The following is a 20,136-nucleotide window of genomic DNA, read 5'->3' on the forward strand; positions in this document are numbered from 1 at the left end:
TTGTCCAACAGAACCCAGAGATGCTCACGAGAAAGATCAAACTGTGGGACATTAATGCCCACATTACATGTCGCCTGTGTGAAGGGTACCTGATCGACGCCACCACAGTCACTGAATGCTTACACACATGTAAGTGTGTGCACACACACACACATACACACACACACATACACATGCTCTGTAAGCGTAGTGTTTTTGGCTGCCGTTTGTTCAGTTAGTGTTGTTTATATATATATTTAATGCTGTTTATATCTCTACTTTTTGTTAATTGCAACATTGACAGGTAAGTAGAACAATTTGAATGTTAACTATGAATCGGACACTGTGGGCTGATCTAAAATCGGACACAGCTTTGTACACTAGTGCTAAAAAGTTTGGAATCACTATTTTCTATTTAAAAACTAATTTTTATGAAGCTGTAAAAAAAGAGGAAATTTTAGATTTTAGATTTGTCCAGAAAGATGAACAGACCTGTAGATGATTCCATAATGACAGACAAAGCTGCAAAACTTTGAGAATGACAATAAAATAATAAAATTCTCCTGCTGACTAAAATGCCTCACAATTGAAAGTGGTGATAATCTCAGCTTGAAAACGTACTGAGAAATTACTATAAATAAAACAATATTATTTATAATTAAGTTCTTGATGTTCCCAAGAAACCTGAAATATTGGATAATATATATAATGTCTTAAAATACCTTCAGGTGTGTAACTTGTATTCCAGTTTGCATGATATTAAATAAAACAACAATGATTAAAATGTCAGGAAGTGAACACTTGTCTATATCCATTTCATTTTGATTCACTTAGAACAGTTTTTAAATTTCACCCTCTTCATCTGTTTGTATGTTATTAGGTGCAGCACTGATAAAAGAACCATGTAAAACCCATTTTGGAGCTTTACATCTTTAGATGCTAGCTTTTTTTTAACAGCAGTAATACTTGAATTGAACAGTAGAGGGAGCTGTAGTGTCACGCTTGGCTTGTGGTGCCGGAATATGACAGAACTGCTTTGAACAGAAACCTTTGTTGACTTTCATTCACTTTGATTTCAATCTTAAATAATAATTTTACATAGCATAATCTTTCTTTATTACTTTTTATTCCAAATTATACATAAAGTGAAGCTGGCTGTTTTTTGTGTAGCCATATTGCTAAGCATTTCCACTGATCTTGCCAGTGTCATGTAAATAATGTAATGCAGTAATGTGTAGATCCACTGTAGCGCGTGTTCTCTGTGCGCAGTCTGCCGGAGCTGTTTAGTGAAGTATCTGGAAGAGAACAACACGTGCCCCACGTGTAGGATTGTCATTCACCAGAGCCACCCACTGCAGTATATCGGGTGAGTGTTTACTGCAGCAAACAGACTCGACCCTCCCTACACACACACACACACACACACACACACATACACACACATCCACACAGACAAGCAGACAGCTCTGTCACTGTACTGCCCACCACAGCCCTGTAGGGGTCCACCGAGACACACTGTTCTTGTTGACACAAGTCAGTTCAGAGAAGAGCTGTAAGTTGATTCCGCATGTTGTCTGTTCCACATGAGCATCACTGTGACAGCCTCACAAAGGCTTACCTACAATGACTTGTTGGTGCTGTGTGAACATGTCAGGCAGTCAGTCACAATATTTAATTTGACCAGGGACGCATGTGTAGCATAGTGGTTAAAATCGCTGCCGTCCACACAGCAAGCTGGGATTTGATTCCTGGCTTAGGGAAGCACGCCGTGCTATACCAGTAAGAGTCTTTGGGCAAGACTCTTAACACTACATTCGCCTACATCTGTAACATGATTAAATTGCAAATTCTGGATAAGAGTATCTGCCAAATGCTATAAATGTAAATCTAACAGTTGCAGAGTTGTGTCTTTAGTCTTTATACCCTCTTCTTTGCTTTTTCTCTCACTCTGACTCCCTCACTGTCTGCCTTCTTCAAATATGATGAGGAAGCGCCCTGCAGCATTACTAATACCTGTGTGCACTGTGAAAGAATCGTATTTCTTTTAGAGCCACCTTGAGACTCGTTGCTAACTGTTTCATGCTCTCACTGTGGGCAGTGAAACTAGTGAAACATGGCTGTTTCATTTATCTTTGGTGAGAATTCAGACTGAACTGTGATGCTTGTTTTGTGATGTAGTTTGATCTTTAAATACAGTATATAAAGGGGTCTGCAAGTTCTGTGCCTTACTGTGCTCCAATTGGTTCACCCAGTAGTCGCACATCTGCTTAACTAAAATGCTACTACATTATCTGTTACTGTTTTTAATATGTTTTCTTTTTGACTTTTTATATGTTTATGGAGTCCTAGTAGTCCAATGTTTAGCATAAACGTTTAACCCCATTTAAAAACACCGTGTTCTTGGATTATTGCCTGTGTGTGAGAATTGGTGGGGTTGGTGGTCTCTATATGCTTTCAGCTTTTTTTTGTGTTATTGTCTGATTAATGGCTCAGCCTTTGGGCTGGTTGCCAGTTATTTCATAATTGTCATTTAGCGGCGGCACAGTAGCATTCACACGCTGATGAAAAACACTTTCCAAACACATTAAATATTCACTGTGCTGCCTGTTTTTGCTTGGGGCCTTTCAGATGGCTCTGCAAATGCAGGCCTGTAGCCAGATGAAAGGCGGGCCGAGTGCAAGTGAGGATGGAGTGGGAGATGGTGAGGGTTTTAAAGCCTGTAACAATGCTGGGTTCCCCCTCAAAGCAAATGCCATCCTCACTGACTGCGCATAATTAACGTGACCTTAGTTTAACACCCTCTGTATTTGCCACCTCTGCTGTTTGATCACTGGCAAGCATTTGCTGAATTGTCTGTGTGTTATAAACCAGCGTTAGCTCACAAAAACTGATCTCACGTGCGCGCACACGCGCACACACACACACACACACACACATAGTTTGTTGATGATGATCTTTAAATGGCAGTCACCTTCCCCTCCCCAGGGCCCCCCGGCCTTCGCTGTGGTAGCATGGCTATGGCTAATTGGGCCACTGTTTCCCCAGTGTGTGGCAGGCCTGGGGGAACAGGTGGTCCCTCTGGCTGGGCATCGGGGACATGGCCTCTCTCTCATCCCTCCCCAGTGGAGCTGATGATGAGCTAACACTGGCCTGGACCCTACTGCACAGCTTGCAGCTCAGGCTGGCTGATCTAGAATCAGACGTAGGCCTGCGTGTGTTTATCTCGCATGTGCTAAAATTTAAAAACTCTACCAAAGCAGTAATGATCTGTTAGCCAGTAGAGTAGGCATGTCAGTATGGAGAGGAATTAGTATCAGGCCAATATGACTAGAAAATGCAGGATCGGATTTTGAAAAAAAATTAATCTGATTCAATCATGTATCAAGTCAAGCCTAAGAATAGCACACACTCACACTGTGTGATGTGAAGTTGTCAGCTGTGTGTTTCTTCCTGTGGTGTAGTAGTGTTTGAGAATGACAGTCTACTTTCAGCTCTCTTACTTCAAGAAAAGCAAGGAGAATTGAGTTTTCCCACAATATGGGCCCTTTTAAGTGAAGTGCTTCAGTTAAAAATCTTTTTAAAGCTTTATAGTTAAAAGGGTTAAAGAAGAAATATTTGGGATCGGTATCAGCCAATGCTTGAGATTTCAATATCCATATCAGTATATGAAAAGGAAAAGTGGCACCGTGCCATCTATGTTAGCCACGTAACTTAAGCTGGCGTTTTTTTTTGTTTTTTTTTGTTTTTTTTTAAATTACACTTAAATGAGTATAAGTGATAAATGGATAAACAAGCCAGAAGATAAAACTGTCCATAAGTGAGGAGGTAAGTGACACAGCAGTCCTAGTCCTCACTTTTGGCTTATAGAAATACTCCATTGTATTAGAGTTTTTCCGCATAATCACTCTCTGCCTCGTTTGTTGGATGTGGTTGATTTACTATGGATAGTAATTTAAAGAATTTCCCTGTACTTAGTATAACAACAGAAAACCTGTTGATTTGAAACCAACTTATAATAGAACCTATTAAGCAGAAGTTAAAGCAAGTGCCCTTTGAGGTCTATTAAAAGTGTGATTCAAGCCATGTTTCCTGTTCTTTTATAAGTAAATAGAAACACACTGAAATGACTGTCTGTGGTAATTGACGTTGTGCTACAGCTTAGACTGAAAAACGTGCATCTTAATTCCTTTAAGCTGTCAGTCTGTGGGTACATTTTGCGTTCTTTGTAGGATCAGATATCTGGAGATGTCGTGTCACACAGACAGCATCAACCACATACATTTTAGATTTTGATATCAGATTTCTCTTACTGTTAATGTGGGATCAGTGGATTGTTGTCACTATTCGCCAGAGGGACTTGGTGCCCTAAGGCTTTATGACATGTTAACTGTGTCTCAGAGGTAGATTGCAGTATCAGGTGCCATAGAGATGAACAAGTCAACACATGCTTAGTGGCTTTGCCTCCCTCTACAGTAATTAACAGCTCCAGAGAACCATCAATATTAGAATCACATGGACAGCTGAAGCCTAAAGCCTTTTCTGTATAGTATTCAGTAGTAACATAAGTCATGATTGACTGTATTTACACTGACATGCGTGCAAAACTAAAGTAAAAAAAGAAGCATGTAATTAATGTTTCAATCATGAATCATGACTGAAATCACTGCAAGTGCTAATATTATGTTCTCATTTTAAGGCTAAGCCTAAAAATAACTGATTTTCCTGTTGTTGTCATCTAATAGTAATATTTGTAATGACTATGATGTTAGTAAGCAGTAAACTCATTGTTTTAATGCTACAATTACAGAATATGCCGTTTTCTTGCTCTTATCCATGTCATTACAATTTATATCGCATCTCTTTCTCCGCTTTTCAGCCATGACCGAACAATGCAAGACATTGTCTACAAGTTGGTGCCAGGCCTGCAAGAAGGTTGGTGATTTTTATTTATTTTGATCCAGCACGCAGCATTGCCAGTGACACTGTTGACTGATTACAAAATGTCCTTTCAAATATCTAAACCCTCAAATCAGACATGTTTTTCTTCCATATCTTCTTTTTCTCGATGATTAAGAGCCTTGTAATGCAGTCAAATAATATGAATGGCCTGTAGCAAATGAACATCACCAGTTAAGGATAACAATGATACTAAAGCTATTATGCACCCATGTTTAATGGAGTGTTTAATGGATATTATGTATAAGTCTTGGAGTGATATTTCAAAATGAATCTCTAAATATTTTCCCATGCAGCGGAGTTGAAAAAGCAGAGAGATTTCTACCAGAAGCTGGGCATGGAGGTACCAGGTGACATTAAAGGAGAGCTGTGTAACATGAAGCCCCACCTGGACTCCCAACGCAATGGTACGTTCCACACACCCACTTCTATAGCTGGTATAATCCAGCTGGGAATAGTTTTGTGAAAAAGACAAATTTGCACATTGTCTCCTTACCACAAAAAATAATAAGCCAAGATTTTTGATGTCTAAAGTTTGCTTCTTTTGTTTTGCACTGGAACTGTGAAGTTGATGTAGCTAACAAGCAATAGAAGCTCATATATTATTGCACACTTGTCACAAGCAAATTAAGCAATCTCAAATAGACTTGCCTGTGTGGTTTCTGACACACTACGCCACTAAGTCTTTTTGAGATGACTTATCCTCTTCATCCTATCATTTTGTATTCTGTTTTTTCACAGAGATTCCAATTTACATTTGTGAGGTTTTATCCCTTACAGTTAAACAGGCTGGTTTTGTCACGGTGGCTTTGAAGGACCCGTATCATGGAAAACTAAATTTCCCTCACTTTTTGGTTCAATTAAGGAGTTTTTAATAATATGAAACATTTGTGAGAGTTCCAAAATGTACCACTTACTAACCAGTCCGTACAGACCATGTATGGAAACTGTGCTGCAAAACCAGCCTGTTCTGAATTCATTGTTTTTGTGATGTGATGAGAACCAACTCTTTACTTTCATCCACCTTTTCAGCCTACAGCTGTTTAGCCCCAGCCCATTCTCATTGAGGTATTTTGAGTGTTTCAGCACAATAATACAGGACAGCCACTCAGAACAGAGCTCTTTTATCATACATCGCTCTTGGGCTGGTGAGCGAACAGCAGTGTTTTGAAATTGTAACAATGTTTATATACTAGGTCTAACTTTTTCATAAATGTAAGAAAAAAATTAGTTTTCCATAAATGATCTCTTTAAACAACTCAACACTGTTGAGGTGAGTGCAAGTTTAAACGATTCCAGTTTCTGTAGCGTGGGCTTCCATTATGTGACCTACATTTGCCTCATACCTCCAAGCTAAACTAAACTAAACTGAACTAAAGAGACAAACTTTAGATGGCAAATATTTCTTAAACTATACTGAGATACAGGGAAAATTGTGTAAATTTTTTTTTTTTTTATCACTTTAAAGACAGACATAGATGATGGACTTTACAAGTACATAAATAATTAATCATAAATCAAACAGTGGTTTCACCACAACTTTCTATTCAACAGCCTTCTGATGGGGGTGTCCATGACATCCATGTTCTTTTAGGAGGTGACTTAGCCCAATTAGAGCAGGGCTGTCTTTACTCTGCTGTAAGTGTGCACTGGTTGGTGCTAATAGCTTGTGTGGATGGCTACCCAGAGGCCTGCCAGGCCTGCAGCTTTAATCGCTGGCCTAATGCACAAGCCTGATTTTGGTAATTAAGGCTCAAATGGAAGTGGAAGTGGTCTCTCATTCCCCACTGTCACAGCACGTTTGGCAGGCTTGTGCCTCACAATAACAGTTCATTTAAATGCTGCATGCTCCTTCTGCCCTTGCTGTGAAGAAGACAGGGAGAGAGACAGGGGAGAAAGGTGGGGGGTGTTGCGGTAGGGGGTGCCAGTTCCAGCACTTAACGCCATCGGCTAGCTCTTCTCTCTGATTTACAAAAAGCTGAAAGCTGTGTCAGAAAGTGACGCGGTGTCGCTAGCGGATGCGGTAATGGTGCCTACTGCTTGACAAGTGGTCATGTGCGCTTCATAATGCACACAGTGCCTCCAAGGGAGATACATACATATATATAGCCTTTGGGTATTTCTCTTCCTCAGTTGCATTGTCAGTCATTTATATGCAAGTTTGAGTCTATATGTCAGGCTTAAGTGGCATGTGCTTCTTCAGGATGGTGATTTAGTGAAGCTCAGGTGTGTGTGTGTGTGGTCAAGCACATTGAGTTTGTCTACTTTTTACTAGTCTATAATTGGGTAAAAGAAGCATTGCCCAAAGGCCTTATAATGTGTTTATTTTTTCTAAATAACTATGGGAGGCTTTTGTCTGAGGCTGCAACAATTATTTGACAATTGTGGGGGGAAACAGTCTGTGTTCTTTATGTAAAACACAATGGTTATTCAAAGCTCTGTGTGCTGTTTATGTTAATGTGATACATGTGGTTATTCTGACTGATTACGGTACACTAAAGGAAGCATCGGGGCAAGATGGCTTTTGATATTTTATTGCACTTTTAAAAGAAGAAATCGTTCGGCACACGATTTGAATAAGAGAACTTTGAATGATGGCATTGCTGTAACCTGGGCAAACTGTAGAAAACGTAATGGTTTGATTAATTGAATAAGAGCCAATAGATTGTGCATAATGGTTTCATTAGTTTATTTATCATCATTAGTTGCAGATTAATTGATTATAGAAATAGCCATTAGTTGCGGATTAGCCAATTATAGAAATGGACATTAGTTGTGAATTAACCAATTTTAGGAATAATTACTAATTGCAGATCAACTGATTATAGAAACAATTGCCAGTTGCAGACCAGTTGATTACAGAAATAATTATTAGTTGCAATTGTGGAAGTAAGGATTAGTTGCAAATGATTTGACTATAGCAGTCATGGTTAGTTGCAAATAAATTGATTATGTAAATAATCGTAGTTGCAACTTTAATTGATTATAAAAATAAACGTCAACTGCAGCCCTGCTTCTGACCTAGTTTGGCCGCTACTCTCTAGTGTGTCCAGGAAGGTCACTTGCTAGTGTATCCCTGATCCCATCGGAATGGTAATTACCAAAGCGGTTTCAAAGTAAGAGAGATGGTGGGCCTGGGAGCAGGATTAGTCTGTCTTTCTGACAGCCCCAGTCTGCCTGGAAGAGAAACAGGCACAGAACAAACCATCACCCTCTTCTCCTCCTCTCCAGCAAGAAAACTTATTTAACACGAAATCCCCTGTTTCACAGCTGCACAGCCCGCCTGCTACAGATTAGCCCACTTTCACTCGGCTTGCTGCACTGCTAGGAGCATTAGAACGGAGTGAGAGGATGTTTAGAGTTTCTCCAAGAAGTAGCTGGACAACTGCAGCAGGAGCCAAAATCTTAAGCTGTTCTTGATGCATCTGAACGCTCTCTCTGGCTCCTTGTAACAGCCGATGCTCCAGCTTCTCCTGTGATGTAGCCACCCTATTTTTTACCGTGTTCTCCTGCTCGCCGTCCCTCTTTGAGGGGTGCCTCTAATGAGTTCAGTCCATCTGTGTCTGCCTCAGAGGTGCGGGACATCCTTCCAGCTGATTACTCCAACTCCGTCCTTGGCCGCGAAAGAAAAGTCGCAAATGAATGCGTTTCCATTGATTAGGTGCGGCCTTGTTTTGTGAGGCTTATAAATACGATGGGGAATCAGTTTGACATAATTGCATTTTGGGGAGGTGGCGGTGGCAGTGTTAGTGTGCTGATTAATGATCCAGTGCACAGCCTGTTTAATAAAGTAACTGTCAGAATGGAGTCGAGAGTTGAATATTGTTGTTTATACCAGTCACCTACCGCACTAGCTCAGTGTTAGGTTTCAGGGCTTAACAGTTTTGAATAATGCATGCATAAAAAATGTTGGAATGAATTATAGATGAATCAAAACATTTATCAAAGGCTTCTGGATTGATTAGAAATGCATAGAGTCATGGATCCCAAACATGCTCCTGAACATGGATATCAATAATATGGGTATTTTTTGGACTAGATATGTCTGAACAAGGCCAAACAGGTTAAACACACCTACATTTAAAGTATTTTTGCTATTTTCCTCTATATTTTAGCCCATTCAGTCGGTACAGCTTACTATGCAGATATTAGGCTTCTGAAAATAACAATACCAATAGTTTAACTGATAGAAAATACACACTTTTAACTGGTTAAATGGAGTTATGAATTAACCAATGTTTGGAAGGAGGATTATGCCTGAAGCCCCCCCCCTTCCAATCTGATATCCTATAAATTTCCATCTCTACATTCCATTTCCTCTGTTTTGACTCTCCAGCTCCCCTTCTCCTCCCCATTGCTCAGTCCACTATCTCAGTCCTACTTCTGTTCATCAAGCGGGATCTGGGTTCTAGCTTAAAGCAGAAGCCCCCCAGAACTCCAGCCAGGGTTCTCTTAGAGTTTTCTATCACAGTCATACAGCTTCTTCTCATACTACAACCACATGTTGTAGCAGTCCAATCTAGCAAAAATGAGCTTGACTGAAAATGTCCGTGCTAGTTTCCCAGTCATGGTAAAGTTACCTAGTGTGTTTACCAGTGTTAGGTACAGGCTCGCCCTAATAGCCTGCACGTTTCCCTAGGTTTTAAAACTACCAACAGGACTGGACTTGACAAATGGACTAAGAAGGATTTTAAGCTAAGCTCTTAGTTATGTAAAATACTTTAAAGTGATTTTTCTACTGCATCTCTTTTACCAAAAAAACCCCTACATGGCAAATGTATGCAAAAAGATTGCGGTTAGCATGAATTCTAAACCTTGTGTCTAAGAGCTTCTGAATGATGTAAGGCAGCCCTCCTGCCATCTTGTCTCAGCAGGGTCTTAAGTCTGAAGCTCCTCCCCTTTCACTGATGTCATTCCTCCTGATTGGTCACCTGAGTAGAACTGAATCCACCAGTGGGAAGGTAGCTGTGCCAGGCAGCTCCACCAAAACAGCCTAAACTACACATACGTGCCATGGCATGTAACAGTGACTGACATTTTAAGCTGTCAGTTTTGCTAGTCATGGAAATGTACTTGGAAGTTGTCCTGGAAAAGTCCTGGAAACCTATTTTGGGAACGCTGAAAAAGCATTTTAGCAAAGTTTTCACTCTTCTTAGTTTTCTACGTTTGTTTTTGTTTCATAGTCTCTGTTTCTAATCCCTAGTGGAGACAGCAGTACTGAGGGCCTCTACTGTATTCCTACTTGACCTGTGTAAATGATTGGTTCCTGCAACTTATTCAAAATGGGTCTGGAATACCCCTCGTCCACTAATGGCTAGAGGAAGTGCAAGGCCATCTTCTCTACCTTATCTCTGTATATACTGTTCTCTAACTTACACATCTGTATATGTACTCTCTTCTGTCTTACTCATCTGTGTGTGTATATATGTATATATATATATATATATATATATATATATATATATATATATATATATATATATATATATATATATATATATATATATATACACCTTTTTCCAACATACTCAACTCAATATAAACTCTTGTCTTATACATCTCTATGCACACTGTTTTCTAACTTACTCATCTCTATATATGTTGTTTGTAAATCCAGGTGATGTGAAACCAGAGGACGGAGCCAATAAGGACGGAGAAGAGAAACCAGAAGAGGATAATGATTATCATCGCAGTGATGAACAGGTAAGAGTGTCTTTTTCTCTCTTTCTGTGTCTCTATCTTTTTGCTCTCTTTTTACTCTCTCTGTCTCTGTCTCTGTCTCTGTCTCTGTCTCTCTCTCTCTCTCTCTCTCTCTCTCTCTCTCTCTCTCTCTCTCTCTCTCTCAGTGCCGTGTCTATGTACATATGCATATGTAGAGGAAAAAGACAAAAGAATCTCACTCTGTTTCTCTCTCTCTCTGTTCTTTTTATACTAAGATAAAGAACAGTGGGCTTTATTCAGTCTGGTTGTCAGTACAGTCTGGTCTGTATGAAGCACGCTGTGTCTGCTGAGTTACTCTTTACACTGCAGGCCTTTACAAAACTCGTTTTTGCTTTCCTGGGTCACCGAGGCGTTACAGTTGTCATCATTTCTTTTATAGGTGTATTTGTACACAGCACTATAAAAGACAAATTCTCTCCTTTACCTCTGTGCAACTGCTGGGACTTGCAGTATGATTCGGGTCCTTTTGTGCTGTGCAGCATCTATTCCGATGATTCCGATGCTGCTGTTTTGTATTCCTGTCCACCCTCTGTGTGGTGGGTAGAGGTGGTTAATAATGCAGGGACTAAAGATTGGGGCTCTGAGTCTTATTTCCAAACTCAGTACTGTCCCTCAAAGGGCAGCAGCTGACACTGCTTCACAGGTTATGTGTACAGAATATGGATCATGGTGTATTGCTTTTCTTTGAGTTTAAAGATGATTGTAGTTGAACGTTTGCCCTTTCTGTATCTAAGGAGGCTGTGTGTGTGTGTGTGTATTTGGGTTGTTTCAGAAGACTGAAAGTTTTGTGCTCTGTATTTTCAGCAGTGAGAGATGTGTGTGTATATATGGCCCCTATCACACTCAAAACTGAGGACATTATCGAGTTACTTTCACTGCTAGCGTTCATACATGCCACAAAAATCCCAGAAAACACGAGGTGATGTTCTCAGCAAGAAAACTTAACAGCTCCTTCACTTCGAAATCATGTAGAGAAATACTTTTTTCAGCTTTTTTCTCTTGTAAAAACTAGAAAGTTCTGCTTTTTTTTGGCCCTGCTGCATCACTTTTGCACAGAAGCACTTATGCACACACGCAGGGTAGATTTTTACAGCTTCTGTCTAGAATCATGTACAAAATACACTCCCATAATGTTTTCAGTAGCAAAATGAAAACATTTACTGGAAAAAACATAATCTGGATGTCTTTGTGGTTCCTGATAATGTAGCGGCTTCTGTTCACACAAGCCCTCTCAGTAATTTCTCAAGTGTTGTACTAGGTCTCATGCAGGTAAATTACTGTCTCTTATGACTGTGACTTTATTAGGATTGTGACTCCAGTTTGCGTTCGCACTTAAACACTTCCAGTGTAATTCCTGTTAAATTTTCTGGGAAGAATGCATGTGTTAAATGGCTGTATGATTTAGGGAAAGGGTAAATTAAAAAATATATTCTTTCTGCGTATGTGTTTTGAGTTGGAAGTAGGGATGCAACATTAATCCATCATTAATTAGAGATTAATCATGTCCATCAGTAATCAGCGATTAATAAATGTTTTTAAGGGTGATTTTGAGAACAAATATTCCAGCGATACAGAAATACCAACAAGTAGGCTTATTTGAAGCCTGTAAAATGCTGTTTGGGCCAGACCTAGTGTATGCTGCAGTACTCAGGACTCAAAGCTCTGGACTCCAAATATTCAGCAGTAAGAGATGTGTGTGTATATGCGATATTCTTGGGGTGAATGTTTTTTTGTGCATGAGGAGTGTGCTGCTTAGAGATTGCTGAATTTGCCCTGACTACACGGCAAACTGTCGGGGAGAATGCATGCGTGTGTGTATATATAACCTTCCCCCTCTCTGATGTTTGTGTGCATTGTGTTGTTGATGTTGTTTGTGCGCGTGCTTTTGTGCCTCAGTGTGTGAAAGCTGAGGCAGCCACTTTAGCCTCATTCATAATGTAACAAATAAATAAGATTTCCCTTAGGAATTCTGCTTGGCTGGGGGGGCTCCGGAATGCTTCAGCTTCTGTGTCTGCAGGTCAGCGTTCCACTCCATGACCTTGAGCTGACGACTCAAACTAACATCAGCAAGAACAGCTCAGTTGGAGAATAAGAGTGTAGTTGCATAGAGGAGCATTAATTCCATTCAGTTTTGTTTGTATAGCACTTTTTACAGTAGACACGGCAGCTTAGTAGTTTTACAACAGACATAATGGCCGTACAGAAAAAGCTGAATTAATGAGGCTGCTCACTCGCTATTCATCCATGAGGAAAAGAGAAATGCACAGGGTGTAATTCCTTTTCGAATAGCTGCTGCCAGTCTCCTCCATTTAATCATTTCTATAAAAAGGGTTTTGTGAGTTCATCATGGTTTTGCCCTTTTGGTAAAGTGAACTTGGAGAAGCAGATTATTTGGAGCTTCAATATCCAGTTATTTCTGCATTTATAAGTGACACAATTTCAGTTCAGTTTTATTTCTATTGCACTTTTTATGGTACACATTTTGACAGAGCAGCTTGACAAAAACCCCTGATTGAATGAGGCTGCACCTTTTATCAACAGGTGAAATGAGTATTGTTCCATTTCGAATAGCTACTGGAAGAACTGGAAGTTCATATAACTTCTATAATATACAGATCCATTGGCTCTTCACGTTCCTGCCCTGTAAAGTTGCTGATGACAAATTGATCATTTTTCAGGTGTCAATTACCCTTTGATTTGAACACCCCCATCAAATTGTAAATCAAAGTGAAAATAAGTCAACACATCCTCTGCAGAGACTTTATATTTTGCAAATTTTGGTGCAAAATTTCTGTTTATTTGCTGGTTTCATTTTATTAAAAAATAAAATATGAAATATGCCATAACTTTTAAACAGACCACATTTTATGTTTTATTTTTTACAGTATGTTAAATTAAGCATCTAAACAGTAATTGTGCTTTAAAATCTGCAGATGTATGTTCTCTGTAGAGGATGTGTAAACTTATTTTCATTCGGAAAATCAACAAAACATGTAATTTGACCAGGGGCGACCAAACATTTGCATATGACCGTATATATCCATATTCATATTCATACCTGAAGCGTGTGGCGACTCCCACAGTGTATAAATTGATATGCATCACAGGTGCCATTGCATGATGATCAGTTCGTAATCATACCAGCATATTAACCCCCTATAATAATTAGATTTCAGCCAATGATAATTAGCAAATCCCAGCCTCCAGTGGAGCGTTTGTTTTGTTTTTTTTTCTTTTGGAAATGTGTGCTGTCTCCCTTGCTTTGATCTGAAGGTGTAATTGGCTTGAGTGAATACTGCATTAGTCATTTCTGTGACTGTGTCGATTAGAACTGGCCTGGCTGTGCAGTAATGACCCAGTAATCACACACACATACACACGCACACACACACGCGCACACACGCACACAAAGTCATATTTCACTTTCTCTTGCGCTAATGGCAGAGGCTCCTGCCGCTCGACTCTGGCTCCGTTAGCGCTGGCCTGTTTGTTTTGCAGCTCTCTTCCCTGACCAGCTGCTGTGCTCATCTGCAGTTCATTGTCCACAGTGTCCACCAGGGGGCTGGGGATTAAGCCACCACAGTTGCACTGTTTGACCTTCAAATGGGCCTGCATTTAACATTTATAAACAGAATCTGGCCGAAGTGAGTGTTGTTCCAGAGTGGATCCTTAAACACAGGTCTTTTTACTTTTGGTGAGCCAGTAGCCAGCTGATCAGCTTGGGTTGCAAACAATGCAAGTAAATGCTCAAGTGCCTTGATACTTAAGAAAACAACACACCAACTCCCTTCCCATGTTTGGGATTGACACATGTCAGGGTTTTTTACACAGTTAATTTTATAGTAGGCAAATGTACATAATAGGTACAGAGCAAGGTTGTTAAGTTCTTTCTTTGGTCCAGAGAACACAACATCCATTTTTTGATAAGTAGTCTGAAAGGTTGACTCAACAGACCACAATACATGTTTCCACTGAGCATTTCAGAAGAGCTTGAGTCCAAAGAATTTGACTGCATTCATGGGCGTTGTTGACTTATTGCTTCCGGTGAGTGTAGTAGTTTTAACTAGTTATGTGGATTTTTAACTTGCATTGCAGTCTGAGGGGTCAAAAGTCATGGACATTCAGTTGTGATTTTTGGCCTTGCCCTTCACTCGCAGTGATTTTTCTAGATTCACTGAATCTTTTGATACTATTATGCCTCGTAGTGTGTGAAATACCTAAAATCTTTGCAATTCCTGCCTGAGAAATGTTATTTTTAAACTGTTTTGCTGATGCATTTTTGGCAGAGTGGTCACCCTTGACCCATCTTTGCTCATAAAGGATTAGGGCCTTTCCTGGATGCTCTTTTTCCACCCAGGCATGATTACGTCCCCTGTTTTAACAATATTCCTAGGCTTAAATTAGTCCTGTTGCAGGAATCAATTTCAGAATGAACATGCATGTACAAAAAGACAGTGAAGGTGATGAAGTAAATTAAATATCTTGTCTCTATACTGTGTTTGTTCGAAAACAGGTCAAAATAGATTTATAAATCACTTCATTCTGATTTTATTTGCATTGTACCTACTATCCCAGAGTTTTTAGAATTGAGTTTGTAGTTTAGTTTTACTTTAAGTTTTTAGTATTATGGCGTATGCTGTGATGGTAGGTATTTGTTAAGCGTAGAATAAAATTAAAACAACATAGACTGAGCTCAGCTTTGCTTTAGCTTTTCTTAAAAACAGCCAAACACAGAAGGGATCTGTTTCAAACCTCTCATTCATGCACTGAAAAATGAAGACTAAAAGATTTTGTCTCAGTAATTCTGTTTTGTTTTAGTTAGTTTAATGAGCACATTTTTCACTGTTTGTTTTAGTAATAGGAATGGGAATGTGAAGTAAATACTCCACTAATTTTTACGATGCATCCCCATTTAAAGCTAATGCAATCAGAATGGCACTTTAGGTGCTGTCCCTGCATACACTCTCACCTGTAGAGAAGCTGTGAGAAGAGGCATGGAGGCTCTAATGCATTCTGACTCACGCTCACGCTGGGCCGTCACAGGCACATACACGCACGCTGGGCCTCAAACTGTAGCTTGGCTGAGGACAGTGACTGAGCACCCACTGGCATTTGGTCTTTTCTGGGAGTTTGTTTGGAAAATGGGTAGGGTGACGGAATTTAATTGGAATACATACAAAAACAATCCTCAAAAGGGGTCTTTTACTGCAGTTATTTGGTTGATTGGCAAATAGGTGTGAAATCATATGAAAGATAGCAAAGTCAGTGCTTTTCTGCACAGATGTTATGGTGTATGGGGCGTATTTGGGACACATTGGCTACTGAGTTTCCCAAACAGTTTTCCTCTTTTGTTATATACTGTGAACTATGTAATGCTGAGAATCGGAGTCGGTTAATAATGATTACTCCTTTACATCTGTTTGCCAGTATTCTCTCTTACTTTAAAGGTACTGGTCTTCTCTCTTATGTACCTGGTACTGTGCTTACTCTCTCTCTCCTGTTCTCTTTCAGGTGAGTATCTGTCTGGAGTGTAACAGCAGTAAGCTGCGTGGACTGAAGCGTAAATGGATCCGGTGTTCGGCCCAGGCTACCGTCCTCCACCTGAAGAAATTCATCGCCAAGAAGCTCAACTTGACATCCTTCAATGAGGTAGGTTCAGCCAGCACACAGCATAACTTCGCTGGCCTCTCTGTCCTTCTAGAGATATGGCCAGATTTCCGTCCCTCTCCAGAAGCCCATTCCAAGCCTCCTCTTTTGAAATTACCTTGTTGAGTTTTGCTGCTGTGATGACAATGGGCCATATATCTCTTGGCATGTGTCTTCCCTCTCAGTCATGGTGTCTCAGTGAGTCACTGTGTGGGATATTGAAGCTCTTTCACACTGCCACGCTTTCCCACAAAGCTTTCGCCACTCACCATATGTTCAGTAGAACAGAAACTCTTGTAATATCATTTGCTTTCTGTCATATACTGTGCCGCCTGTCAGCAGCATTGTAAGCAGGATTTTAACGCACTTTGCGCCACAGCTAATCATTGTTGGTGCCCCATTATCTCTCTTCGCCCATTTTTTTTCTAGAAAAGCCTGTGGGTGGGCTTCATGCCACACAGATCTGTCTGAAACTGGTTTGACACAATATAACTGTCAGATGTCTTTTGTTCTCTTTTGAGAAGACATTGTTGCTTGGAAGCATAATGAAGTACCGTAAATCCAAAATAGCACAAGTCGGTGCTTCAATTTTCCTACCAAGCTAAGGAACAAAGAAATTGGTTCTATGGTGATAATTACACTTCATAGTAGCAGATAAAGTAAAGGTAATAAAACAATAGTGAAAGCAAGTTCCTGTAACTTTTCTATCCTTTCATTACTTCTGTAGTCTTTTAGCTCATTATACAGAGCAAAATGATAGCCTGACTTATCTACCTCTAAGATGGTGTAAGGCAGTGCACTGTGTAGAGTTTACCCAGCAGGGGGTGCTGTGGTGATGCTACTCCGCAGTCTCGTCCTGGCCCGGGTCATACACTTTCATATGCATAATATCATAGCATCTGCATACATGCACATACAGTACTGTGCAGAAGTCAGCCCTTTGTTTATTTCATTTCCAGTTAAAACATCCATTAAGTAGAAGATCCTAATTTTTCAGCATCAGGAGACACATAAACATGCAGTAGCGGTGCTCATGTGAATATATCTCAATCTCATATAAGCCTTGATGCTTTGCAGATAAAGTTTTTTTTTAAACACACACTAAATTCCAATGCTACATGGGCTTCTCTACTAAAACTGCTCTTAGGTCATGGACTAGCTGTAATCTATGTCAGGAAAAGCCAGCCCTGCAGGATACCTGTGGATGTCCGGTTATACATGTGGACTCCTACTGTTTTTGATAGGGTTTGATGGTAAGGTACCCAGACCAGACAGATGGATTCTTTTCATTCCAGACGTCATGGTGTCTCTCCTTTTCGAAGACATTATGAAATGCAAAAACTCCTGGAGCGGCTCACTCTGCGGTCGTATCCACAGCTCGTATAATGTCTGCAAATGAACGGGCTGAAGGCTTGCTGCCAGCTGCATCCAGAACCCTGGACTGCTTTTGTTGTGCTTTGCTCAACGACCAACATGTGTGCTCTGTTTTCAGCTGGACATTTTATGCAATGAAGAAATCTTGGGCAAGGACCACACTTTGAAATTTGTTGTGGTGACAAGATGGAGATTTAAGGTAAATAGTTTAATTCTGCTTTAAAATTGAAGCTGAAGCACTTAAAAGTAGGGGTGGGTGATATGGTAACAATATAACATCACAATACTTCAAAACATTTGACATTATCATGATGCACAATATACATCAGTTGGAACAGATGAGGTTGGATAAGTTGGCACAGACAAAGGTGAACCGGTGGTGCCACATATAAAAATACTCTAAATGATTTGTGTGTAAGGTTTCCACACTGAAAATAATCAAATGTAAATAAACAGGACTAATTATGTTCTCTTTGTAATGCATGATGCAGGTGGTCAATGCTCTTTAGTCAGCCTGAAATCTAAATAGACCTTTTTGACCTTGTTAGCTCATGACCCCGGTCACATTAATGAAGCACAATTAATCATCTCATACCATGTGAAAGACAGAATTCTCATTTTTTCTGCAATCGTCCATTAAAATGTAATGACTTTTGTCCGCCTCTAAAACATTTTCTGATTTTTGATTATTTCACTGTGCACCAGTGGTCAAGTAAGATAATATTAACCAATAATATCATGTTTCACCCCTCTTTCCACCAACCTCATATCATGGAGCAAAACACTGCTAAAGCTAGCTCAGAAACCTTCCCTGATACCATGCTTCACTTGGAAATGTGTCGTGGGATGGAAGGACGATGCATTGTGATTTCATATTGACTTTAAGTATTGACTGTATCCACGATATGCTCAGAAAAGCATGTTGTGACATCATTTATCACGATAACGATAAATATTGTCACATTGCCGACCCCTACTTGAAAGTTCAGCATGTTCTGTATTGAGTAGCTATGTTGGTGGAGCTGATATTGAAGAAATTTTTAAATGCTATTTACTTTTACTATATGACTGCATAAATGAGTGTCATTTTTGGATTATTTACAGTTCTTTTCAAGCATGCCACTTTCAGAACTTAATGTTTAGTTGTCCCTTTCCATATTAAGAAAGACCTTCTTGGAAGAAATCTTATTCTGTTCTTATTGCAGTCCACTGCTGTGTGTGCTAACCATACAGAAAGACTGACGTATAGTGCAATGAAAGTAAATATTTCCTTTTTTTCATTTGCCCTTTTATGGGTGCATAGCTGTAATTAGATGTATAACCTTTAAAGAGAAATGCCAAAAAATGCGCTGTAGAATGCCAGTGCTCGCTGCCCCTGCTGACCTGCTCCTGGCTGCTTTCAATCACGCCTGTATGTGTTTGTGTGTTGTCTCTGTTCCAGAAATCCCCCCTACTCCTGCATTACAGACCCAAAATGGATTTGCTGTAGTTGGACAAAAATGGTTGTTTTTGGCCCGGTGGCCCAGGACTGTGCAACACTCACTATTTATGCAGAGACTATCAATGCCCGCACCAAACAGACCCCTATCCCAGGAGTCGAACCAGACACGAGCCAGCAAACAACGGAAACCAGCTCAGTTACTGCTACACTGGCGGCTTAGCCAAACAACTGCAGGCTTTTTCTTCCATTTGCTGTTCGTCCACTACGTCCTAGATATGTGAAGACCGAGAGAGAGCATATATTTATACTTTTGTACAGAAGAGAGAGACACACGAACCCGAGACACTACTGGTGTTCTGTTTACACGCAAAACAACAAACAAACCGATGGGACGTGAGTCGGCCGAACAGTTTTTTTTTATATACATGAACGCACATCGCTCCCGCTGGCGATAGCGTCCCGTCACGCTCTTCACTGGAGAGGAAGAGGAGGAGCTTTTCACTGTTTGCTCTCTTTCAGGTCTCGACAGCTCAACACAGGCTCGGGAGCACACACGAACTATAAGAATCCAACAACAGACATTTGTTCTTAAATACGTTTGAGTTGTGAATTGTCTCAGAGCATTTTTTTTTCCCTTTTCCTTATTGCGTCACTGAAAGTGGAATTGTGAATAAGCAAATTTTGTGTAGTAATTTATGTTCTATTTACGAGTATTGTACATAAAAAATTGTTACAGCAACGCAAGAGAGATAAGAAGAGTTGATAGATGAATTGTAAAAATGAGCGTGCGAGCGTGAGTGCGAGAGAGATTTTAATGATTGACTGTTCACAAAGGTGCATTTTTAAAATGTGTATTTCAGACTGCAGATATGTGACTCTATAGGGACACAGAAAATACAGATTACTTGTGACTTGCAGAGTCGGATTCTATATCATAATGTGGCCCTCATAGCAGAGGGCATGATTTTATCTCTCTAAAAGGAAAAAAAGTCTCCTCTTGTGTAATTGAAGGGGATGTT

The 20,136-nt window shown here is 40.0% G+C and overlaps 1 protein-coding gene across 2 annotated transcripts in view; it reads left to right on the forward strand.

Annotated features, from left to right (window-relative positions):
* Positions 1 to 19,355, forward strand: part of LOC118811511 (polycomb group RING finger protein 3) — a 39,838-nt gene extending 20,483 nt beyond the window's left edge. For both annotated transcript variants that reach the window (XM_036575741.1, XM_036575742.1), the window contains exons 3-10: positions 12 to 129; positions 1,249 to 1,345; positions 4,856 to 4,911; positions 5,232 to 5,342; positions 10,553 to 10,638; positions 16,168 to 16,305; positions 17,795 to 17,875; positions 19,118 to 19,355. In XM_036575741.1, coding sequence (XP_036431634.1) covers positions 12 to 129; positions 1,249 to 1,345; positions 4,856 to 4,911; positions 5,232 to 5,342; positions 10,553 to 10,638; positions 16,168 to 16,305; positions 17,795 to 17,875; positions 19,118 to 19,165 — 735 coding nt within the window. In that variant the 3' untranslated portion in view covers positions 19,166 to 19,355. The remainder of the gene's footprint in view (positions 1 to 11; positions 130 to 1,248; positions 1,346 to 4,855; positions 4,912 to 5,231; positions 5,343 to 10,552; positions 10,639 to 16,167; positions 16,306 to 17,794; positions 17,876 to 19,117) is intronic.
* The last annotated feature ends 781 nt before the right edge of the window (positions 19,356 to 20,136 follow it).

Source organism: Colossoma macropomum, unplaced genomic scaffold (assembly GCF_904425465.1).
Source record: "Colossoma macropomum unplaced genomic scaffold, Colossoma_macropomum, whole genome shotgun sequence".
Taxonomy (NCBI): domain Eukaryota; kingdom Metazoa; phylum Chordata; class Actinopteri; order Characiformes; family Serrasalmidae; genus Colossoma; species Colossoma macropomum.